Source organism: Diadema setosum, chromosome 10 (assembly GCF_964275005.1).
Source record: "Diadema setosum chromosome 10, eeDiaSeto1, whole genome shotgun sequence".
Lineage (NCBI taxonomy): Eukaryota > Metazoa > Echinodermata > Echinoidea > Diadematoida > Diadematidae > Diadema > Diadema setosum.
This window is the reverse complement of record NC_092694.1, coordinates 33,482,971-33,509,497: the sequence shown is the minus strand read 5'-3', so window position 1 is coordinate 33,509,497 and position 26,527 is coordinate 33,482,971. Positions and strand designations below refer to the sequence as shown.

Here is a 26,527-nt window from a genome sequence, read left to right as displayed (position 1 = left end):
CATTAAAAACATTCGCCAGCTCTTTGCCGTGAGTAGGCACATTATTAATCATAATGCTATTTATAGGCCGACTATTTTTCTTATTTGGCGTTAAATACTTCAGCGAGTTCCATATTTTTTGGAACTGTGTTTAACTGAGTTAATCTTCTTGGTTATAAAATCCCGTTTAGCTTTCCGAACGTCCTCAGTTACATCATTGCGTGCCCTTTTGTAAATATCCCAGTCATGCGTAGAATTACTCTTTTTGGCTTTAGCTTTAAGGCGATCCCGGGAGCGAATCGAAGTTAGAATATCTTTCGTCATCCAAGGTAATTCTTTTGTTCTTACCCTCCGCTTGTGCGCTGGTGCATGCTTATCAATGACTTCTATCAACAAAGATATAAAAATGTCATATGCTTCCTGAGGGCAATTACATTCATACACAGAGTTCCAACAAATATCATCTACATCACTAATAAATGCTTCAGGGCTAAAACGTCTAAAATCTCGATTTATCTTATATCGATGGTTGTCTTGGGAGTCACTGGTTGTTTTACCAATAATACAATATATCATGTAATGATCTGACAGTGATATTTCAATGACTCCGCTAGAAGAGCATTTATCCGGACAATTAGTAAATATCAAATCTACTGCAGTAGTGGAGGTCGCAGTTACCCTTGTATGTTGCGAAATTAACTGAGTACAATTAAACGAATCCATTATATCAAATAATCTGGTAGTTTGCCATGACTTTCTGTCACTCAATGCATCACAATTCAGATCTCCAAGTAAAAGATAATCCACATTTAGATTATCAATATTATTAATAACAATTTTAAAATCATTAAATACCTCGGCTTTAGAATTAGGAGGGCGGTACCAATTGATAACAAAAATGGGTTTGCTCTTATTTTGTTTAATTTCGATAATAATCATTTCCAATTCTGTATTATGCTGAATAAGTTATCGCAATACACACATCTCATAGCGTTTTGATTATTTTTTACCGATTTTCTACAAACAACACATGGAAATTTTACGGGCATGCCTTGTATGAATGTAAAAACAAATACAATATCTACAAAAGAACCATCTAAATGTGAAAAAGCAGAAAATTATTACAAAAGGACATCGAGTATATGATAATAAAAAAGGACAGCAGACGTATTTGGAGGGGGAAATCGACATGAAGTCAGCACATGGATACAAATCATGAAAGCTTTAGAGGGAAGAAAAGATGCGTTGCAAATCATTCTGTTTATAGTTCTATTGTTTGTCGCTTTGACCTTCACAATCACTCTCGACCATCGCTTGTCCAAGCAGTTTCCACTTTCGGGTATTTTTGTACATTGCCGAGGAGTTCGCGGTTCACTTTCGTCGGATGTTCTTGTATGACGACACCAGAGCCTTTCAATATCGACGGCGATTTGAGATGACTAATTGCCTGGTCCTGTATGAAACAAACCTGACTAGGATTGGACGTGGCCGTTTCATTCCGTGCGGTCCATTGATGGATGGTAGTGATGTACGCTATATAAGCACTGTGTTATTGTTATTATTATTATTATTATTATTATTATTATTATTATTATATTATTATTATTATTATTATTATTATTATTATTATTATTATTATTATCATTATTACTGTTATTACTATCATTATTATTATTATTATCATTATATATTATATATGTATTTGCAATTTGCAATTGTCCATCTTTTTTTTTTTAAGGTGGGGGAGTGACAAGAGGGGGGAAAAGGTTCATGAAAAGCAAAATATTATAGGAAAATAAAATTATTAATTCATAACGTTCTCCCGTCCATAGCATGACGAAACTGCCCTCCAATCAATGATTTTTTCCCCTTATTTTATTCTTGCAACACTCTAAAGAAATACGTATTTATCGTATAGATGGCGCTGTTCAGCCTGCTGGAAAAAACACAGTGTCTAGAGTTTGTTTACTATTTAGATACTCTTAAATTTAAAAGTGTGGAGGAGATTTCACACTGTGGTGCGGTTTTTACAGTGTTTACATAGTAATGTTCTGTTTCACACTGTGAATTGATGATTCCCAATGTGTCCGTAATTCAAAGACCTATAAAATCTTGATCAAACGGTCGAATTTAACAATGTGAAGAGAATGGGCTTTCACACCTTGGTTACAATGTGTTCAAATTTTGTTTTACACTGTGGGGCATTGTGTTCATTCCAGCAGGAATCTAGTCGAGCGTTCGACTAATTCGCCTAATTTGCCTAGTGTAAAGTACGTGGGTCTTTTAACCTGGTGTCCAGCCAATGGGCTTTCTTTTTCTTTGCCTAGTGTCCAACTCGTGGGCCTAATTTGCCAAGTGTCGAGCTAACTTGGCCTTATTTGACAAATGTCGAGCTGATGGACTCTATATAGCTTGTGGGTCTATCTTACTTTAAGCCGAGCTCATGGGCTCACGTATAATGTGTAGCTCGTGGGCTGTATGACCAGGGAGTGTCGGTGTTTTTCGTTTTGTTTTGTTTTGTTTTGTTTTGTTTCTTTTTCCTGGTTTTACAGAGTACCGTTCCAACGAACTTTCCAAAGAATTATTATTACTTTTTTTTTTACTGCAACCTTCTCAATGATCTTCTCCCTCTCTTTTTTCAAGTACGAATGAGTCTCCGTCATATCTTTTATCATTCCTGAAAAAGGAAACATTTTGCGTGCCATTGACCCCAAACGGAAATGGTATCAGTCGTTTATAATAAACCTTTAAAGCAACTTCTTCTTTTTTTTCTAATTTGAAGAATACTTACTGGTATTAATTATTTCTAATAATGAATTATATTTTCATAGTGTATAGGTGCAGTCTCAATCTTTGCGTCGTAGCTCGATAGCAGTGAAGGTGAGTCACTGGGGTTAATTACGGGCGTCAACTGGTGTTTGCTAAGGGGGAATCCCTTCCCTTCTTTCCTAGTCCACCTGCAGGCCCGCACAACTGCCACAACCACACACTAGGAGAGGCATGTACATAAATTTTCAAATGCCTGATGTCTGGTAGACAATCTATCTCCTATAAACTACCTGAAAAAAAAAAGAAAGAAGCTAATTACGTGCAGTATTCATAAAGCTATTTTCCGAGTATGGCAAATGCTTTGGAGTGTACTGGTTCAGAGGTTCATCTTTTGCATTTTGTTTGTTTCCTTTTGACGGCGTTTTGTCCTTCTTTGCTACATTATTTCGGAGAAATTTGGGAGCAGTAATTGAATCGTAATCGAGGTGAATGTTAAAGGGGAAGGCTAGTAACTGATCAGTGGGAATCAGTGGAAATGCTGGGAGATGATTGTTCCAATCCTTATGGGATTCATTTAAGAGTTCATTGTATATCTATTGTTGTGTGAAAATGATTTGCTTCAGAATGGTCTCATATTCAAGTAATGTGCAGTTTAATGCTTCCAGGTTAGCGTCCCTGGTCAGTGACCACCAGAAATGGGTCGTTCTTATATTCAGATACTCATTTTTAGGGCTAGTTGTTTTGTTTTGTTTTTTTTTTTTTGTTTTTTTTTTTGTTTTTCAGGACCAGGTATACGCAGCAAAAAGGTACAGACAGTGCGTGGAAGCAGGAATGAAAATGGATACGAGAGAAGGGAAAAACAAACATACAAAAAGAACGAGGAATGTCGTATGAAGAGACAGAAGGACTGTAAACAATATTACAGGAAAAGAGCTGACACAACAGGACACATATCAGAACATGGTCCAACATGCACGCATGCTGGGATTCTACAGAATGATGTCAAGGGCGAAGGATATTATAGGAGGACGGTGATTTCCAAGCGTTCTTGAGGAGTGTGACGCTTTATAATAGAGAATTAAAGACTTTGATTGCAAAGAGAGTTAGTTTGAGATATTTCCTATCAAAGATGCTGCAAATCAACCAAATTTGTAAGAAACTATTAATCAAGGAATTTTCTTAATCATATCTTCAAGAATATTCCTTTTTATGCGACCTATTTTCTATACTTTTTGTCAGAAAATGGCTGTTTCCACGTTTGTATGACATAGAAAAGACATTGCAGGAAAGCATGCAAGTTATCCTCAGTCTAGGGGAGGTAGCATTTCAATCCTTGCGTGAATTAGGCAAGTACTTTACGGGTGATTGATAATATAGATATGATATCACTGACAGAATCTTGGCTTGGAAGTGCTCTTGTTGCGTTTTTGTGGGCGTATCCAATTAACCTGGAGAAATACAGGACAAAACTGTTGTAACATAATAATTTAACACACATTTAAGACCTCAGTGATATTCAGAGTGTTATGAATGAATACGCGTAAACAAGGCGTTTGAACTGCATTATATAGATGGTGACTGGCGGGGGAGGGAACATACCGAATGTTCCACCCGAAGGGTTTGAAATGCTATTGAGGGAGGTTATAAGTCCCGAGACGAAGTCAAGGGACTAATGGCCTCCCGAAATAGCATTTCAAACCCTGAGGGTGGAACGTTTGGTACAACAAAATTCATCATCTGTTATATTACATGGGTTAGTCAAATACGTCAAATACATTGATTACAACGTCATGCCACCAGCACAACGCACTCGATCGCTCGCTCGCGTGTTGCAGAGCCAAATTCACTGTGCGCGCGCAGTCCTACACCTTGTCATTTGTTACGTGAAAATGTTTTCCCATGTGAGAACATTACAAAAATGTGCGCCATGGCCGAATATAACGAATGTGCCTCCATCACGTGACTGTGTTTAGCCAATCACTAACCGGTAGGCCCTATTTGACTAACCCATTTAATATAGTCCTTTGAAGCATGATTTTTATTACCATTTCAGTGCTTTACCTTGGGCTAACAATTATTGCATACGATCATACATTTAGACATAGTAGACGTGTAGGTCCTACAACGAATATTGAAAAAAAAAAAAAAAAAAACCGTGGCGTATAGGGCCGAGAACGCACGCGCAAAATGAGATATTACCGAAACACGGGTTAATTGGTTCCTTGTAATTTAAATATGCAAATTCCGTTGGGATCGTCTTATTGCTCGCCAGCCTTTAAATAGACGGCAATGAGCCGCGATTTGGCAATGCGATTTTGTCAGTCAGCACGGTTTTCTTGAGGTTCAACATGCCTGTTACACGAGTTGCCATCATTGGTGGTGGCGTCAGCGGTTTAGTGAGTACCAAGACGTGTCTGGAAGAAGGGCTGGAACCAGTATGTTTCGAGCAGTCGGACCAATATGGTGAGCGTCGTATCATTTCGATTTTGATTTTGATTTCTTACCCGTGATGTTAGTTAAAATGGATGGGTAGTAACTGATCAGTGTGAATCAGTGGGAATGCTGGGGGATGATTTTTCCAATCCTTGTGGGATTCATTTGAATTCACTTGAATATGACACCATTATGAAGCAAATAATTTTCACACAACAATAGATATATAATGTACTCTTAAATGAATCCCACAAGGATTGGAACAATCATATTCATATTCAAGTATTGTGGAGTTTAATGTTTCCAGGTTAGCATGCCTGCACAGTGACGGGGCGATTAAACCGCACATTACTTGAATATGACACGATTCTGAAGCAAATAATTTTCACACAACAATAGATGTATGATGTACCCTTAAATGAATCCCTCAAGGATTGAAACAATCATCCCACAGCATTCCCACTGATTCCCACTGATCCGTTGCTATAGCCACCCCCTTTAAACTGTTGTTTCACGCTGTTAAGATGTATAACAGACTCGTGGAGTATAATGTTATATTCCGGAGGAACGCCCATTGTGCTATATATATATATATATATATATATATATATATATATATATATATATATATATATATATAGATTATGTTGATTAGGTAATCCACGTGTTGGCAAGATAAAAAGATAAGTAGCAAACTGGAACAAAGTTCATGCTGTATCACCAACGGTTTATTTCTGTGCAGAAATAAACCGTTGGTGATACAGCATGAACTTTGTTCCAGTTTTGTTACTTATATATATATATATATATATATATATATATATATATATATATATATTTCATGTATAAACACAGACAATCAATTATTCTTTTATGTTCAGAATTAGAACTGTGGATCTTATTTGCCTGCTTTTCAATCCACATGAATTCCAGTTTAGTAGTATATCCTTGTCTACTGAATACAATTTTTCTTTGAAATGCTAACTCTTATCTAATACTGGTTTCATCTTTGTCATGTTTGTGATACCCATCCTATGCTCTTTACCTGGTCGAAAAAATGATGATAACTATTACAGTATTATTAATGGATTTAAAAGAATGCGTAGCTTTCGGTTGGTATGTGCCTTTCATGTTCTCTTTTCTTTTTTTTTTCTTTTTTTGGTCAAAATAATCATGTTGCACGTATTTGGTACATCCCGATGTCGATTTTGAGCAATTGAAGGGTTTGTTTGCAAAAACCGATAAGTCCATATTTGCCAAATGGAGATATTTGCGATTAAAGGTCCAGAAAAATAAAGAGAATAATAAGAAAACTTTTGCTTCTTTTGACCATAACTTCAAAAATGTACCTTTATATGTAGTGACCAATGTATCATTTAAAAGGTATTATTTTGTACTTTATTAGAGAGACCGTACTTCAAAATCTTCAAAAATGGACTTATCGGTTTTTGCAAACAAACTCTTCAATTGTAAACATGTAAAGCTTAATGGCATACAATGTACATGTACCTCAAATGAGGAAAATGGGAAAAGAAATATTAACAAATATTGCCAGTAAGGTATCAGAATTTGATGAAATGAACCAATACCATGAATACTATGAGATTGGCATATTTATACAGTGGCAAAAATACATATGATGATATCCATATTGGGCAAAGAAGAACACCATTTGTTTCTTCGTTTGTTTGTTTGTTTGTTTGTTTTCCCGGCAATGGAGTTGATGGTATTTTGTTAAAGGGATGGTACAGTATTGGCGGAGATGAGAATTGGGCTTTTAACTTTTTGCGAGATACCAAGAAAACACTTATGAAATAGTACAGAGCATACCACTTTAAGAGGAATTCAAAGTTTATTTGATGAAAATCGGGTTTGGAATGACTGAAACATCCAAAAACAAAGTAAAACAAAGCGATCGTAATAAAGTGTAGGTCCAACACTTTATTAGAATTGCTCTTTGTTGGATATCTCACCCATTTCAAAACCAATTTTCATCAAATAAACGTTGAATTCCTCGTAGAATTACACGCTCTTAGATTTCTCATTATCTCACCAACAAAAAAAAAAAATGTTAGAAACCTGAAATTAGGTCTCAACCAACACTATACTATCCATCCCTTTAAACCTGGCAATTGTCATTACTCACTGGCAAGTTGGCTCTCTCTCTTCCTCTCTGAAATTCCTGGCAGAGATAAATGAATGTCAAGATCTTGCTGCGAAAGGTATTATAATGCTAGCAACAATGTAACGCAAGTGTGTGATGTCACATGCGTACAACAATATAAGGAAAATAGAAAGAGAATTTCACAAAACTTCACTTTTTGAATAAAGTGCACACTTCTTCGACTTGTTACTGACATATGTTAAGGGTAATATTATTCCCCCTGCCTTCTGAAAGAGATAAGTCGAGTATTGTTTTGTTATGCAAGAAAAATGGAAATATGTTGAATTTTCTTTATTCTTTCTGTATGTCGGTGTAAACATGTGACATCACAAGCTATAGCAGTCTTCTCATCCCGCCATGACTGAGCAGAAACTTCAAAAATTCATAGCTTTTGAACGGATTATCCGATTTTCCTCAAACTTTCACTGATGTGTTTTACTAATATTGCTGCATTCACTCAACCCACATGTCTATGAAGGTGAACTTGTCCTTTAAGAATGTTTTAAAATATCGCTAAACCCGCTTTGTGGTGAAAGTCTTCATTTCTGATTGATTTTGAACAATTGCAGGGGGTGTGTGGGTAATGAGAGACGAGACCTCCACTGCGGCCCGGCCGGCGGCTACTGTCTACGACTGCCTACTCACCAACTCCTGCAAACACATGATGTGTTTCAGCGATTTCCCATTCGACGGAGAGCGATCTACGTATCTCCAGGGAAGAGATGTTTGGTCGTACTACCAGCGGTACGCCAAGAATTTCGGGCTCGAGCCGCACATCCGACTGAACACTTCAGTGCTCCGTGTGGAACCGACTGCTGACTTCGAAGTCACTGGTGAGTCAAACAACATCACCCTCCTCAGAGCCTGCCCCCTCCCTCTTTAATAGTGCCCCACATTTTTTTCTTACCCCAGAGGCTTTGTTAGTTAGCTAGTTAGTTATTTTGTTTTGCTTGTTTGTTTAGGTTGTTGTTGTTTTTTTCTTTCTTTTCAGTCAATTAACAACGGAAGTGGCACCAGAAAAGTGTTATGTTTTTTTTTTTCTTTTTTGTTTGTCAGCACCAGAAAAACTTAAATCTCTTTCGGGGGGGGGGGGGGGGGTGGGGGCACAAGACAAATAGTAACTGTCCTCAGAGATGTCTTTACCCCGTAATCTTTAAAATGAATTTACGTTCCTATTCCCATAAACAGGGCCTCCTCATTTTTGGTTTGTTTGTTGCTTTAGAGAGTATCGTAATTGACTGTGCAGACAAGAATCTTTAAAAGCACTGAAATTTAAATACGCCCACTAAGTATCATAGATTTACCTGCGCAGTTTTGCTCTTTATGGAGCTTCAGCTGAAGTATATATAATGATACTATATATTTTTCTCTTGAACAAATGCTAGATTGGAGAATGAAACCATTTCTCATGACAGAAATGTGCTACTTTTCATCAAAATGATTTGGTTCGTTTGTTTTCTTGTTTTTTTTTTTAATTCTGTGGCAAATCTGAAAGAGTTACATGGCGGACAAAGGTCTTGAATAATTTCAAGAAAACAAATGAATTTTGACGAAAATCACAAACTGGAATGTAAATAAATATTCAGTAAGTGATGTACAAACAATGAGAAAGACAATAATGATTGTATAATAGGCTGTTAATCGCAAATCAATACAGATTTTTTTTTTTTTCTAGGAGGACAGTTTCTATCGTTTTAATTCAGGTGAGGAATGGAATCTGTGTTTTTGGGTTTTTTCTTTTCACTAAATCTACCCTGCATCGTACACTGGGATATAGATATGTTTATATTTGAACTGATCCCCCGAATGATAATAGAAATATCACTGTATACGTTTGCTCAGGTTGGCATGCCATTTTGATAGGCATGAAGTAAAACTCTGCTGGTAGCAATAGTTTCTGTCAATCAAATCACTGCGGTCGCTATAACTCTTTTGGAGGCTGTGATAGGTTCAAGAATTTTCACCTATCACGACTTTCACCTGACATTACCGTCCACTAAAAAGTAATAAAATAGATACTAGGACAGGACACATGTCCTTTATTGTCTGTTAAAATGAATAAAAAAAAATCGCCCTCCTATGACAGATCAAAAAACAACAACATACCAATAAAAACAACAAGTTTATGTATTCTTTTTCTATTCAGCGGAAAGAATAATAAACAATTTTAATATCTATTACTCTTTCCGCTGTACCATATAGGTCAACCTCACTCTTAGCTGAACTCTTTGTACCCACCATACAATACCAGCAATTTGTAATAAAATGGTTTTCACACTTGAAGCTACAAATATACAGTTAATATAAATATGCGTATACACGGTACATAATTTTTTATACGTATGAATTAAATATGTAATATATTTGTGTCTATATATATATGTGTGTAATATAGAATGATTATGTTTGTGTCTCGTCAGGCCAATGGAAAGTTACAAGTCAACGGGTGGGTAGTGACCCACAGGATGAAGTGTTCAGCGCTGTACTAGTCTGCTCGGGGAGGCACACACACTGTCATATCCCACACTTTCCGGGACTCTCAGACTACCGTGGGGAGATCGAGCACAGCGGCGATTTCAAGAATGGCCAGAAATTTGCCGGAAAGACAGTGGTAGTCATTGGTAAGCCGTCTTCGTGACAGTATATCCGGTCATCTTGTTGTTTTTTCTTTCTTTGTATATTTTTGTTCGACATTTATGAAGCATCATTATCTTTAGGGTGGTCATTAAATTCAGAATTTAGAAGTGGAAGTAGCATTAAAACCCTGTAGTATAGTAAAAGTGATTTCATGGAAATCATTTTATTGCAGTGAAATTCACATTTCACCTCATATTCAGAAGAAGATTTTATGGCGCGCATTGTTCGAAATGTTCATGTTAGACCTTTTACCGTAAAATACGACATTTGAGCCTCATATGCCATATGCCGATTTTTTTTTATTATTATTTTTTTTTTGTCTTCCGCTCGGTACAAAGTGTATGCGGTGAGTCGTGGGTATGAATTGTGATTCTGATGCATGAATAAGATGTGAAAGACGTCATTATTCCATTACGAACATCATGTCCGGAAAAATAATGCGATTTTACATCGCGTTAAAAGATAACTTTTTGTAGAAGGGTTGAATTCAATTCTATTTTCCAAAAATCGGAGTGAATAATTTACATAAGTCTGCAAAATTTGAAATTGTCTGGACTCTGTGAATATCTGGTGATATTTTGAACAAAAATGTCATCCTCTGAGTACGGAATTCAGAGCGACAAAAAATAAGCGACCGGTGAATATGATCCACTCTCCTACTACCTAATCTGGTAGAATTGCACTGGGCGATACAGCCCCCTCTGTTGACACCAGCCACAAATGAGTACTTCTTCATTCCCTAAAAGTTTTCAAATTTGTCTAACAACTTTCCGTCCCGACTTTTGTACATTACAATTATTCTTTCATTTCCTTGTTTTTTCGTTTTGTTTTGTTTTCTCATACAAGGGGGCTCCCATTCGGCTGGTGACGTTGCTGTTGACGTCAGTAGATATGCAAAGAGGGTAAGAATATATTATATAAATGATCGATGATGCTGAATGATATACTGGTCAAACATCATGTATAGCATCACACGATATTTCTCAATTGAGAATTGAGAAGTTCCGCATGACAGCCTTCTATCATCCGGGATGCATTAATGACCATTGTATGAGTGTGTCTGGAACCAAAACCCAAAGAGCAATGTGGATTGAGTGAAAGCAGCAATATTAGTAGAACACATTAGTGAAAGTTTGAGGAAAATTGAACAATCGATGCAAAAGTTATGAATATGAATGCCTTAGACGACGCTTCCCATACCATTGGTGTTTTTCTCGACTTCTCGAAAGCGTTCGATACGATAGACCATGATATTTTGCTTTATAAGTTAAGCCATTACGGCATTCATGGGACAGCTCTAGATTGGTTTAAAGACTACCTTACTAATAGAAAGCAATATGTTTATTTAAACGGTCATGAGTCTCTTGAAAACAACTTCTTGTGGTGTCCCCTAGGGTTCCCTACTTGGCCCATTATTATTTATTTTGTACATAAACGATTCTTTCATATGCTTTGCTGATGACACAAATTTATTTCTTTCACATCATAACTCTAACACGCTTATACATAATGTTAAACAATGAACTGAAACTTGTTCAGTCCTGGATCTACGCAAATAAGTTGTCATTAAGGATTGATAAGACGCATTATATGCTGTTCAGCAATTCTCTGCACTCTGTTTCTGATTATGTTAAGATCAATGGCATCAATTTAAACCAGGTAGATAGTATCAAGTTTCCAGGACTTTACATTGATAGTGATCTATCCTGGAAAACCCATATTAATTATTTAAGTAAAATTTTGTCCAGAAACATAGGAATTCTAAATAAGCTGAAATATTTGTCCCCATACATATATTACAAATTATATACTCAAGAATGATTTCCCCTTACCTCAACTATGGAATTCTCGCATGGGGAAATTCGTCCAGATTTTTGCTTGATTCGCTTTTTCTTCTCCAAAAACGCGCCATCAGAATTATCAATAACGCCGGATATCTATCTCATACTAATGAATTTTTTTCACAAGAATAGAATTTTGAAATTAACTGACTCGTTTGATTACAACCTAGGTATTTTTATGTATAAATACTCCACGAATGATCTTCCTGATGTTTTTCTTCACATGTTCAAAAGAAACTACTCAGTTCACAATTATCCCACCCGCCAACGGGACGCTTATCACCTTCCACGTACTCGAACAATTTTCGCAATGAAAACAATTATGTATGCGGGACCGAAATATTGGAACGATCTCCCCTCTGAACTCACAGGTTGTTTTTCACTATCATCCTTTAAATGCAAATTAAGACAGTATTTATTGAATAATTACATTAATTCAGCTCATTGAAATCTGTTTTGTGCTGTACAGGACTATCCAGCTGTACTGTACTCCAGAGTAGTTGTCATGGTAAACCAGCTGTTTGTGCCCTCAAATTCTGTCACTGTGTTTATGACCTATTGTATATTCTTCCTTCTTTAAGACAGTTGGGCGAGGTAACAGCTGGTATTTCAATTTTCCCTGCCTTGTAACTGGTTGTTGAATGTCTTTTTTTTTTGGGGGGGGGGGAATTTGCAGATGCATGTGTTCCCTCCTTAATACACGCAACGTATAAATTTCTAATACTTTCTAAACCGTATCATTGTTATTATATATTGAGTCATATTGTTATTATTGCCAGAACGACAATGGTTCATCAGCCTACAGCATGTGGCTTATCCGACCCCAAATCTGCATTTGAGAAGAATTTGCTATATAACTGTATAATTGTACTTTTTTTTTTCTCTATGTTTCGGTCATTGATGTATCCGTGCTCCCCATCTTAATCTTTAACTCGATTTTAATTGGGACCTACGCTCAACAAGCTCGCTTTTAAGTAGGTTCCTTCATATTTCTTTAGCATTTTTTCACAGATTCCAAACCTCATAGATCGACCACTATATGTTTTATATATTTGCAATATTTTATGTATGTCTCCAGCTTCATATCATGTACTTCATTTAATTTTGTTATATTTGATGTATTTTTTCATCGAGAAATATGAAAATAAATTGCAATTGAATTGAAAAAAACTGAATTGAATATCTAAAGTTTTGGTGTTGGAACCGCTGGATGAGGAGACTACCAGAGGTTATGACGTATGAGTGGACAACAATATAAAGAAAATATAAACAAAATTCCACAAAAATTCACTTTTCTAGCATTATGAATGAGCACTTGACTAACCGCTTTTAGAAAGCAGGGGGAATAATTGCTACCCTTAACATATGTCAGTATCAAGTTGATGGAATTTGTAATTTTCATGAAAAATGAATTTTTGTGGAATTCCCTTTATATTCTCTTTATTTGGTTGTCCACTCATACGTCATAATAACCTCTAGTAGTCTCCTCATCCAGCGGTTCCAACACCAAAACTTTAAAAATTCATAACTTTTTCATCGATTGTCCAATTTTCCTCAAACTTTCACTAATGTGTTCTACTAATATTGCTGCTTTCACTCAATCCACATCGCTATTTGGATTTTGGTTCCCTTTAGGGTGGGAGGAGGGGGCGCCTTTACGAAATTCGACGGGGACGAACGCGCCTCATCCATTTTATTTCTTTTGATTTCTTTTGTTTTAGGAAAAAAATAAGAGGGCGCGCGCCCGGTGCGCCCCCCCCCCCCCGATCACTGTTAAGTATTTAGCTATCTGTACCTGCAGTTAGGCAGTTACATTCTGCTTGGTAGTGATTTAGTAAAGTGATGTCCGAACTCACTGATATAACTTTTAGAATGAGAAGATGAATAGACGAGTCATTTAAATTCATGAAGCCAATACACATCCTAAGGAAGAGAAGTTAGGTTGTTAAATCTCTGAAAGCGACTGGCCCAGGACGGAACATGGTGACACACAAGCTCGCTGTTACAACAACAACAACAGGAGCAATAACAACACACACATACACACACACACACACACACCTCCAAGGAGGCTTATATCATAACAATTCGAAAATCGCAAATTAAATAGGCAAGATTGGCAAGTCAACTACATGGAGGTAAGGATACGACAGCAGCAAAGTCGATGAACTACATCTATATAGACGAAACGAGTTCCATCAATTCCTGGATCATTTTGTATTTTGGACTTTCCTTCTTAGTACTTAATTAGCATCTATTTGTTACTCTGTCTGGGAAAGGGAAGATACAAATAGGTTCCATGGAACAGGAGGGGGGGGGGGGAGCGCTCATAAGGGTACCAAGAATGACCTGCAGAAACCTCACCTTGGAAAAGAAACAAAAACAACAACAAAACCAACCAACCAAACAAAAAGGTCCGGGACCCCCGAGTATTACCAAACCAAAATTAATAAAACTGATACTCCCTACCATTTTGTCGCCCACGCTCTCCAGAGCCCTGTTTTAACGGACCTTACCACGACAACGTCGCGACAACCGTCCGGAGAACAACATTCCTTGCCTCGGGCAAGGGGTACCATTTCAATAGACAAACACCAAAATGAGTCGGCGATGGGGTGTGTGTGTGTGTGTTTTGGGGGACGGGGGGATGGGAGGGTCAGGGTTGGTCCAACGATGCGACAACCCCGCCCACCGGCCAGCGCCACCTATTTTGCTAGATTGTGCGCATCTACTGTATATAGGTAAGCAATCATGTCTGTATCATAAACAAAAACAAACAAACAAACAAACAAACAAAAACGTGGTTACAATCACCAATCTGAACTACATAGAGATCAGTGCATGGCTACGATCCATGCAAGTGATAGGCGCGTGACGTGTCAATCTCTCTCTGTCTGCAATGTCGCACATGCGTGTTTAGTGTATCAAAGGAATGTTAGCGCTAGTGCCTTCTAGTAGAAAGGTTGTCGGGATAATGTTGTGGTGATGTCAGGGTATAATGTCGGGGTAGTTACCGTAGCCTGGCCAGGGCAGAATTTGTTACCGCGACAACGTCCAACATTTTGCGGGGATTGTTTTGACAGGCATGCTGGGTAAAAGAAAAAAAAAAGAAGAAGAAAAAAAGGAGAGATTTTCCGGACGTCACACGGATGTTATCGCGGTAACTTTAGTTTGAAAGGCTCTGTTAAAACGGGGCTTAAGTCTGGGTGCGAGACAAAGTTAGGCTTACTTCCGTTTGTAAATGAGTGCGTATTTGTGTCTAGTCACCAACAGTCTATATCCACTCGCTCCTTGCAGACATTCCTGGCTATGAGGGGTGGTACATGGGTATTTCCGCGCCAGGGTCCAGGAAGCACCCCGATCGACGCCTTCCTGACCCGCCGCGTCTGGGGGCTGCTGCCTGTGAGTGTCCGCCGAATGATCATTGGGACAGTGCTCCGACAGAGACTGAACTTCAAGAGCCTCGGACTGCAGTCGGAGAGACCGCTCTTCCAGTCGACAAACGTCATGATCAACGACGAGATAGGGGTAAAGCTGACCCGCTTTTGCTCTTCCGTGTTATTTTTTTTTTCATGCTTTTATTTTTTTTTTTTTTACGCATTACTGATCGCAGCTGATCTTGGCGCCCTATTTGCCATTCTATCCCTCGGATAAGATATAAAACCGAGGTCCCTAGTGTGATAGAGTCACTACTCATCTCGCACGAAAAAAAGAAGAAGAAGAAGAAAAAAAACTCTTCGTTCGTTAATCCATAAGTACAGGGTGCATGACCCGGTGAAGCGGTCAGGCCTCGCGTACAACCTGAGCCCCAAGGAAGACCAGTTAGTGCAGCTATATAATTATTGGCCACCCAGGCATTCTCTCAGATGGACAAATGAAACCAGCAAACTCGCTTGCACTCGTATGTCTCAAACTCTTACAACAGGAAACGGCACTTTTATGAAATAAAGAATGTGTCATATTGTCTTTACCATTGCTATTGACATCTTGTTTGTGCAAAATGTGGTCCTTAATGGGCGGGGCTAAAGTACGAATCGTTTTGCGAGTAGTATGGCAGCTAACAAAGACTGTGGAGATGAGAAACAGAAATGATAATTTCTTTGAAAAAATAATAGCCCTCCGCCCTCCCATGTAATCTTTTTTTTTTTTTTTTTTTTTTTAAATTAGACTTGGCACAGTGTCAGCAGAAAGCTCACATTATTTGCCAGATACCGGCCGAAAAAGCAAATTGTCACGAAGACATTCTTAAGCTTCGATGGGCGTGCCGGTTTTCATTCATCAGTAGAAACAATAAGGGTAATAATAATGATAATGATCAAAATGAAAATCCTACCCGCAACTCACGTACGTCATTGCAAGGTCATCTGGCTCTTGTATTCAAGAAAGAAATGTCAGGGCAATTTACTTTTTTGTTTGGTTTTCTGCTTTTGCTCTAAGACGATCTTGAACGGAGGGTTGAAATACACACATACATGTAAAAGAAAAGTATGACGAAGGTCACTGATTGAACCATACCTGTTAAGAAGGTCTTCTAGTGAACAGTCAAATATTATATAATACAGTGACATTTTTTTTTCAATATCGAGCCATAGTCACAATAATTGGAAGTCAGCTGGACTGAATGCCAGCTAAAACACGCTAACGATACAAAAGATGACAAGTCCCCTCCAAAGGAAGAGACAATATCGTGAATTACGTGTTTTTCCTATTGAATAACCCTGCAGGTCTGGTGCTGCCAGTAGAATAGAATCGGCGACCGTCTAATATGCGCAGAGCAGCCTTCTGTGGGCGTGGTTGGTACATTTCCGTTTCATGTGCACGAATCTCCCCTTTTTCTGTGTCTAATTTCAGGTTCGCATATGGTGCGATGCTCTCAAGGCCAAACCAAACGTGGCACGGTTTACAGAGACCGGTGTCGTTTTCACGGATGGTTCCGAAGTCGACAACGTCGATGCTGTTGTCTTTGCAACCGGGTTTGAAGTCAAATTCCCGTTCTTGGAGAAATTCATCGTTAATGGTATGATTATAAATATATCTGAGTTCGTTTATGTCAAATTTCACTGCAATCTCGGCTAAGTCAACCTCCCACCATGTCGATCAATTGGCGTTGTCAAAGAAAAAAAAAATATCTACAATGGATGGCTACAACATGTTAAGTTACAAGTGCGTAGGTCGAAGAATATTTCCTGTTCCCTTTCGATTTGACCTTGGCGAGGTTGGTGATTATATCATGAATACATACACACACAAATACACACACGCACATATATATATATATATATATATATATATATATATATATATATAATATATATATATATATTCCAAAAGATGGTAGATCTATCATTCTGAACGGATTTAGCGCCTTTTGGAAGCAAGCTCTTCATATACATAATGTAAAGGAGAAAGATCGTCCTTTATCTCTCTCTACGCAGACGACGATGAGAACATGGAGCTTTACTGGCACATTTTTCCGCCTCGTCTCGCCCACCACACCATCGGCCTGATCGGCAACGTCATCGCCTTTGGGCCGCAGCCTCCGGTCTACGAGTTGCAAGCAAGACTGGCCACCCGGGTTTTCAAGGGGCTGATCAGTCTACCCAAGACTGAGGAGATGTTGGCGGACGTGTCGAAGAGGAAAATGATGTACTTCAAGCTCTTTGGCAAGCACAAAATCTTCGTAAGTTATAGTGGGATATATTTATAATTTGAATACTCAGTACCACATGAATGGATGGACATGGGTGTGTGTGTGTGTGTGTGTTGTGTGTGTGTGTGTGTGTGTATGTGTGTGTATGTGTGTGTATTTGTCTGTGTGCATGGAATGGATTCTGACGTCTGCAAAGTAGGGATGACTCGAGCAACCATACTGAATGTACGCCACTTTATCATAATTTGCACTTAGCACTTTATGTAGCAGTCACGTGATACAGCTATGCGAGTTGAGGATTATTTCGCAGTATGTGGGGGTGGGGACATTCCATGAAGCGTTTTGTCCGACAAATTTTTCGAACAAAATTTTCCTCTCAGCCAAGCAGATGCAAGGATTTTAGTAGCTTATAACACTTTGTCAATAAAAATATCTGACAAAACGCTTGAAATGCTCCCACGATGTAGGTGTGTGCATATACACTTGTATAGCAGTCATCTCATATCGCGCAAATACACTACAATTCATTGAGAGCTTCCGTACACAGATTTTACCCATAAGAATATTCCACTCGAATTAAACATTATGTCTTAAACATTGTTAAAGGGACCTCTGCAATGAAAAGGCATATTAGCTCGTATTGGTTCAAAATACCCTTGCTGATCACCACTTATCTATGCGGTCAAAAGAATGTCTAAAATGTGTACTATACATAATTTTTATAAAGTTTTCTACTATTTTTCTCCAGACTACTTTGATACGCCCACAAAACATTTCCTGGCAAAATATTCTGTCAGTGACATCTTCTGTCAACCACTAATAATCATTTACAAAATACACTTGAATGTATCAACCTCCCTTAGAATGAGCATAACTTGCATATTTCCCTGCAATGTATGTTGTAAATCATATTAGTAACAAGTATCCAAGTAATCTAAAGAAAAATAGTTTGAAAATATTACAAAATCAATGGCTAATATCAATATAATTATAACTTTGGTCACATTATCTGTCCTGTTGAGGGTATCATGACTCAACACAAGTCAATATGCATTTGTATTGCATAGTTCCATGACATTCTGCGTGGGTACGCCTACATAATAATCTTCATATCACTTCAGGAGCTGGTACACACACTTCCTCTCTATGTATGTATGTATGTATGTATGTGTGTATCATACCTATATATCTATCTATATACTTATCTATCTATCTATCTATCTATATACCTATATACCTATCCACCCATCTATCTATCTATCTATCTATCTATCTTTCAATCTCTCTCTTTTCTTCTCTCTCAGTGTCTCTCTATTCATTTCATCGTCTCTCTCTATCTGATTTGATTCACCTGCAGTTTCCCCCGATCCCGTACATGGACATGCTGGCAGAAAAGGTAGGCTGCCGACCACGCCTTCTCGATCTGTTCAAAATCGACCCCCGATTTCCGTTCAAGTACCTTTTTGGCCCCTGCTACCCCATGTACTACCGACTCGTGGGACCCAATGCATGGTCTGGTGCGCACACAGCCATTTTGCAAGCGCGCGACGAACCTCGCGCCAAGGTCGTGGCACGCACGAAATCCGTCGATGACAAAAGCCCGGATGCCGACAAACCTACATCGCAAATGTTGTTGGGATTCTTGTTCGTGTGCAGTTTGCTATTTTGGCTGTACTGTGCAATCTCCTTTTGAAATCTCGTTTCAATGGAATGGAGAGCATTAAAGAATTACGTTTGATTGCAGTGATTAACCCATAATATCTGGGACTTTTCCTCAGCGATAGAGGTTAAACAACATTGAAATATTGTGGTGTCAATGGTACAATCTTGGCAACAGCCAATCGCATTACAAGTCGTTACGAACGTGTTCTTGTTCCATCGTTATACAGTAACTACCATCACTCCGTTTGTAAAGTTAATTGAATTCATCTTGATATCATAAAGTCAGGTTGACAGCCGCTTTTCTGTTCAATTTCAATTCAATTTCAATTCATTTCAATTCATTTTAATTCATTTATTGGAACTATTGAAATTATGAAAATTTCACTTGGGTTGAGTGGAATAAAATCAAAGAATAAGTATGTATTATAAAACTTAAAATTTGTATTGAATCTATTCATGAGAGTATGTGATGTACTGTGTTCCATTATAATCAATACCACTGAAATCCTGTTCTTTCATTATACTGCTATCCTAAAACGTTGAAAATCAAGGAACCCATATGAATTTAGATTTCTAGCTGCTTTCTTGTTTTCTTTTGATCATATCGATATTACATCTTTTCTGGCACTTGTCATTGAACATGATGTATTGAATCCGAAGGAAGGGAACAAAAACACAAAACTTAGAACAACTTCATGTTATTTTTTATTGTTATTTCTTCTGTAATTATACTTGTTTAAGTACATAATATGGCCTTGGGCATAACACAATATAGCGTCGGGGGTTTCACGAACCGACGCTATTTCGATTTTGGTCAAATTTTTCAAAATTGAGATATTGGTACCAAATGAAAGTGCATTCAAAACTCTACCAAATCACAAAATTTCAGATGAAAAAAAAAATAATATCAAGCTAAATATCAAAGAAAAAACCGACAGTACCCGAAATTGTCGATATTTGAAAAAACAATGCTGCATCGGTTCGGAATACCAAATCCAAAGGGAAAGGCCCTACAGCGCGGGTCTCACGAACCGGCGTATACAACTAGTAAACGTCGGTTCGTGAGACCCGCGCTTAAGTACATAACCTATGGTGCGCGCAAGAAACGATGGGTTTACGAACCGACGCAGTGAGTTTGAAGACAGAAATATCGTAGATTTTTTGAATTCACACTAAAATTACACTATGGATAGGAAGAACAACTTCCACTCTCATCACCCTGTCAAAATTTTCACACACAAGACAGGAAAAGTCATTGAAAACGTTGTCTAAATCTTGTGAGATCTTTAAACGCGATTTTCTCCGAATTGCATTTTCGCTCAAAAACGAAATAGCGTCGGTTCGTGAAACCCCCGACGATAGATTGCATGTAATAATGCCACATGGCATTTCCATGCTTTTTTTTTCTTCATTGAAATGATATTACATCTACTTCCTGCCATATTTAAATTTCAGAATTCTTTTCATCAATAGGGATTATTCTTATAATATCAACAAAATGGATGCCTATTAATGTTCCTAACTCTCCCTCTCTCCCTCTTTCCTTCCTCTCTCTCCCCCTCTCTCCCTCTCTTTCTCTCTCTCACACACACACACGCACACACACACAATTTCCTTTTTCTTCCTGCATGACAGCGACTTAGTGTAAGGATTTGTCCAGGATGATTGTTTCCAGTTATTTAGGTTTCCATATCTTGGCTTTTCTTGTATTTCCTTTTTCATGTTTAACACTATATCAGTCATATAATTTGTTGTATTATACGTGTGTGGAGGGGGATGCACCCTACAAGCACTGTTTTTTAGCGTTCCTCCCTATTTTCAGCTTTTCCGTACAAACCTTTAAAACTTTCTGTATTTTTTTTTACTATGTATTGCAACGTAGTTTATGTATTCAATTTCTGTAAAATATTTATATGTTTCTTTTGGAAATGGAGAAAATAAATGAATGGATCAATTATGTTTGCTTAGTAAGTGATATAGAAATGTATCAACAAGGTTTTCTTTAAAGGTGTCTCACATGACTTTTGAATTCGAGTGTAGCGGAATACATAAAAACTACGCAATGAAATGTATATCTTTTGTATAATAATATACTAGTAACGTATAATGCCATGTGATACATGTAAATAAGGAAAAGGCATAATAATATGCAGAAATAAAAGTGAGACATTTATCTCTGTAGTTAATACAATGGAAATATAATTCATGAACTTATGCTGCTATTTCTAATTATAGGTGAATAGAAATGTGAAAATATGACCGTCAGTATAAATGAAGATGTAAAAAGGAGAGCAAATAGCACTTATAGGGTTTCAAGGTATAGGCGGAGATAAAAGTTATATGTTTATTTGTGTGGTTTGTACAATGGAAATATCTACTGTTCATGAATCTAATGTTGCTATATTGACGATAAGTAAATCCTACTTTAATACAAATACGATTGTTCGTGTATTATACGCTTACTTGAGCATGTAGTACAGTAATTGATTGAACCATTGATTATGAAGTCATGATGCTTACACAGTTGCAGCCTCTGTGAAGCAGTCATTTATGTAGAGATGATATTCGAAAATTAAAAAGTGGAGGCACTAATATGGCCATAACCATATGAAGAAAAGAACTCTAATCGTCTACAAAATACACTGATTTGTTGTGAAGTGAAAATACATAGAAGTGGTATGAACTTTACTATGAGATTTTAATGAGACTTTAGTGAGACTTGTGAGGTGACTGACTGCTGAATGCATGTTGATTCAATATATCTATTGTGAGATTACTAGAAACTGAGACACATTAAAAATACCACTTATGACCAATAATAGAAAGGGCGAAAAGAGAAAGGGTAAAAAGCAAGCACCTTGTTTTCGAAGTATACATTTCAACCTCAACACTACTCAAGCAGATATTTCATGCTTTAAGTGCACTCTCGATCTGCTCTGGTTACATCCCCTCCGGTGCTCGATATACTTTGTCTTTCTCTGGTGCTATAGTGTAGATTGATACTGTGAGAAAATATATATCAATCACTCTTAGACAAATTATTTCTATTACGAAAGAAGTCACTCTGTATCATGTCATACTGCATTTCTGTCTCCTACGTTGTACTAACCCGTTATTTTTTTAACATAAAATGTTGAAAAATTGAAGATCTGTATGTGTTCAACTTAGGACAATCTATGTATAATTATGATAAAAATAATCTTCCACATATATTTGAAATAAAGTATAGAAGAAATCAGTCCATTCACAATTATCCAACAAGGGATGGAATGACTTCAATTTACCATTTTTGAGAACTTAAGTGGCTCAGAATACCTTCATTTACGATCGGCCAAAGTATTGGAACTCACTTCATAACAATATGATATCAGATCTTTCAAGATTTAATAAAAATTATTTTTATTGAAATCTTATACAAAAACCGAATTAGGTTCGTTTCATCATATAAATCAAAATCAAATTTCTTTAAACATCAAACAATTACATATAAATCTTTTTTTTTTAGAGAAATATAATCTCTTCAGATGTTCCTGTAATTGTACCGTATATACCACTGTGTCTATTCTCTCCTTCTTTTAAGTCCACCTTTCTGCATTCTTACTGGTATATGCACATGATTCTTTGCGATATATTCAATCCAGGTTGTATTTTATCATTACTCTTACATCATGGAATCCCGTCTGCTTGTGTCCACGATGGCACGTGTTGTAGTTTCCTATTCTCTTTTTTTTTCTTTGATCTGATTTGATCTCATGTCAGTTGACATTGATTTCTTTGATTTGTGTGATATCTGTTAGTAGTTTCAATAATTCATTATTCGTTCTCTTAAGTATTTTTGTGAGGGTCCCATATTATATCGTACAAGCTTTGTTTTTTAGTAGGATCCTCCATTTCCATTCCAATCCTTACTTAATTTGTACTATTATTATTCAAAAATAAAAAAATACAATTATCTTTTCTTCATTTGGTTACTCATTATCACACATAGGAATTTTGTTAATTTAAGGGGTTTTTTTCAATTATTAAAAATATGTTCTGCTTATACATTTTATATAATTTTATCTGTGTATTTAATGGAAATGAAAATGAATTTGAACTTTGACGTTTGAGCTTTGAAGAGCTATCATATAAACAAGACGGATCAAATTATAAGAGGGGATAAAAACATTCAAGCCAGACAGAGAGAGAGAGAGAGAGAAAGAGAGAAATAGAGGAATAGAGATAGAGATAGACTTTGTATATCAGTATGGGAGACATACAGTATTTAGCAAGATTATTGGGGAACCCTTGTGGGGACTAACTAAATGCATTACAAGGAATAATGACAATTATCATAATTACTATCTCCCCTATCTCCCCGTTTAAGATTATTGCCTGAACCACATGAACAAAAAAAAAAAAAAAAAAAAAAAAACCCGGGGAGGGAAAGCTGCTAAAAGAAAAAATGGAAGAGAGCAATATAAACAAACGCAAAGCAGCTTTCGAAACCATCAGATAGGTCGCAGAAACTGTAAGTAGAAATTTGCATCACAATTGTCTAAAGTTTACGTACAATGAAGATACATTCGGCAGTCTTGAGTGTGTATAAAAATAAACTTATCGTGAACATTATTACTTCCGCCGAGGAAGTTATGCGTTTGTCGGCGTTGACTTGTCTGGGTTAGTTGGCTATGTCTGTTTGCAAAATAACTCGAACCGTTAATTATGATGAAAGTTTCAGGAGAAGTTGATAATGACACCACTGAGTGTTTGTTTGTTTGTTTGTTTGTTGTTGTTTTTTTTGGGTTGTTTTATCTGCCTCTTGAATGTACTTTGGATAATAAATAAGGGGAAGATGGAAAAGCATGTTTGTGATCAAGTTATTTGAATGATATACAATGGGTTTATGTGGAACGTGTGTTCTTGTTGAATCAGACGTCACCATTAAATATTCGAATACTTCGGGTATTCATTATATCAAGTATATATATATATATATTAACATTCAATAATCATCTCTGTCTCTTGAACAAAAATATAGGTTATAGTGTTGTTTGCTTATTTATGTGTGTAATGTGCGTGGAGGTGTGTGTGTGCCTGTTTGTGTGTATGTGGGTGTACGTGATGTGCGTATGTTTCCATACAAAGGATGCCAAACTAAACCCAAAATTCTGTAAGGAGTGATGGTTCGAGTGCAACATTACGATGACATCGGCTCTTAGACGTTACATTCATATTCTTATATGCAGAGGATTCCTTGAACGACGTTAATGATGATAACATTGCCCATGGTATTCGCATGTCGTCTTTTCAACAACAACAAAAAAAATCTAGTCTTTGCTAAAGGCTCTAATCTCACCCTTATTCACACATTTGTGACTTACCGGTCCTTTTGTCTGTTTTTGTTATTTACTTCGAATTTGACAATTTATACTAAAGGAAATGCAGATATCTCTCTCATTGCACCCATTAGACCCAACCATTGCGACATCTCGGTTGGATCTATTAGTTCCTCTTCATGTGGTCATAGATGCCATTTTTGAATGGATGGTGATTGAATAGTGAAGATGTCACATAATGGGGGTGCTATGGCATAGTGGATAAGACTTTCGACCCCCTAATCAGAGAACCCGAGTTCGAATCCCGCTCTGTGTTTACGTCCTTGTATAAGATGTTTTTTTTTTGTTTTTTTTTACCCACGATGTCCCTCTCGACCCAGGTGTAATGGGTACCTGGAAACGCTAGGGTAATGACAATGGCAGGACCCTCTGCTAGAACAGTCACAACACTGCAGGGGTTACCCTGATGAAGGAGACCTTATGATGATGATGATTAAAGAAAGATTAGAGAGATGCCAATCAAAGAAATAACAATGATGATGAACTTTACCAATAATGATGGTTAGGATTGTGATCACAGTTACAGGAACTCGTCTAGAGTGATCTATCACCACTATTTTCCTAAACTAATGTATAGCCAGTAACTACTTGGATACCCACTGTCCTGTGTAGAAATTGATGAAAGACACATAAGACATACTTGTACACAAGTATTTTCCTTGAGTGTGCACGCCTGGCCAAGAATCGAAGTCATTGTAGGATGTATAATATAATGGCATGTACTTGAAGACAGGGAGAATTTAATCTCACTTTCGCTCATCGTCGATTGTTCCTCCGACTTTTTTTTTTTCAACCAAACGGATTTCTGAAGAGACAAAGAGGGATATAGAGCCCGCGAACTCAGTCCAGTTGAACCTTCAGAAAGTTAGTCTGCCTTTGATTGGCACATTCACGGCTGAAGTCCAGACCTGCCGTCTTTGGTGATTTGAGCTTTCTGTCTGGATAGCTTTTGGGGGACGTTTTTCCTCTGTTAATGATTGATCAACCACAACTACTTGACAGAGAGTCCATCATGGAGTTCAATGTGGCCCTCTATGTCTTGGTGCAGACGACATACTATCACGCAGGTGTAGCTGAAACAGGTATCGAGTTGTCATGATGTCATTCTTATTGTCTTTCCGTATAGGACCAGTCCATTCCGCCGAGCACCTCTCTTTCTGTTCCCTTCTCTTCCTTCTTCCCCCCTCCTTAACATTTTCAAAAAAAGAGGAACATTTCAATTGTAGATTCGTCTAAATCTCCCAGTGTTGTCGTTACCGAACTCTTTCCTTTAGACAGATAACAAGTTTCTTATAAAAATTGAATGTTTTTTTTTCTGTTCGGATTTGTTTACTCGTTGCATTTAATCCCTGTTTCTTTCTTTCCTTTTTTTCCCCTTTTCAAGCGTTGTTCTCCTGTGACTTTGATCAGCTTAATTACTCGACAGGACAGGGCCTCAGCGACTGTGGGGTAAAAATCTCCCCGAGCAGCGCCTGGAAGGTGATAAACGGTCTCACTTATAGTGGTCGGTACTGGATGGATACATCTTGGAGGAATAACGGTAAGACTACGAAGAAAAGCAAAGACCAATCACAAACAAACCTGTAAATACATTTTCAAATCAATTTCAATATCAATCTATTTCTGCAACTTTTTTTTTTCTCTCAAGAATACAATGAACAAACAAAAATATTATGACACAGAGATTAATGTCATACTTCTTTTCTTTTTTTTTTCCGGATCGATGCGCTTAGAAAAATCAGTATTAAAGGTACTAGCCCACATTTGCAAACCCACGAAAATCAAAACTGCATAAAACAGGTCCAATATGACTTCAAGTACAAGTTATAACAGTAACATACCTCACCTGTCGCTCTTTGTCTATACCATTCGATAAAAGAGAGAAAATCATCGTTTTAAAATCAGTTTTCAAACCGGGTCAACCCGACCCAAAATCGAATTACGAGCGCGGGCTATAGCTACGTACATTGTACATGTAACACGTGCGTGGACCGGAGCTAGCGAGCGTTATACG

General features: G+C 37.3%; 1 protein-coding gene across 1 annotated transcript; it reads left to right on the top strand.

Moving 5' to 3' along the window:
• The first annotated feature begins 5,096 nt into the window (after window positions 1–5,096).
• LOC140233959 (flavin-containing monooxygenase 5-like) lies at window positions 5,097–25,612 on the top strand. The gene is made up of 9 exons (XM_072314047.1): window positions 5,097–5,211; window positions 7,915–8,178; window positions 9,766–9,966; window positions 10,829–10,884; window positions 15,121–15,351; window positions 16,675–16,840; window positions 17,259–17,503; window positions 18,831–19,105; window positions 25,516–25,612. Exons 1-9 carry the CDS (start codon window positions 5,097–5,099, stop codon window positions 25,610–25,612), a joined length of 1,650 nt encoding a protein of 549 aa, XP_072170148.1.
• The last annotated feature ends 915 nt before the right edge of the window (window positions 25,613–26,527 follow it).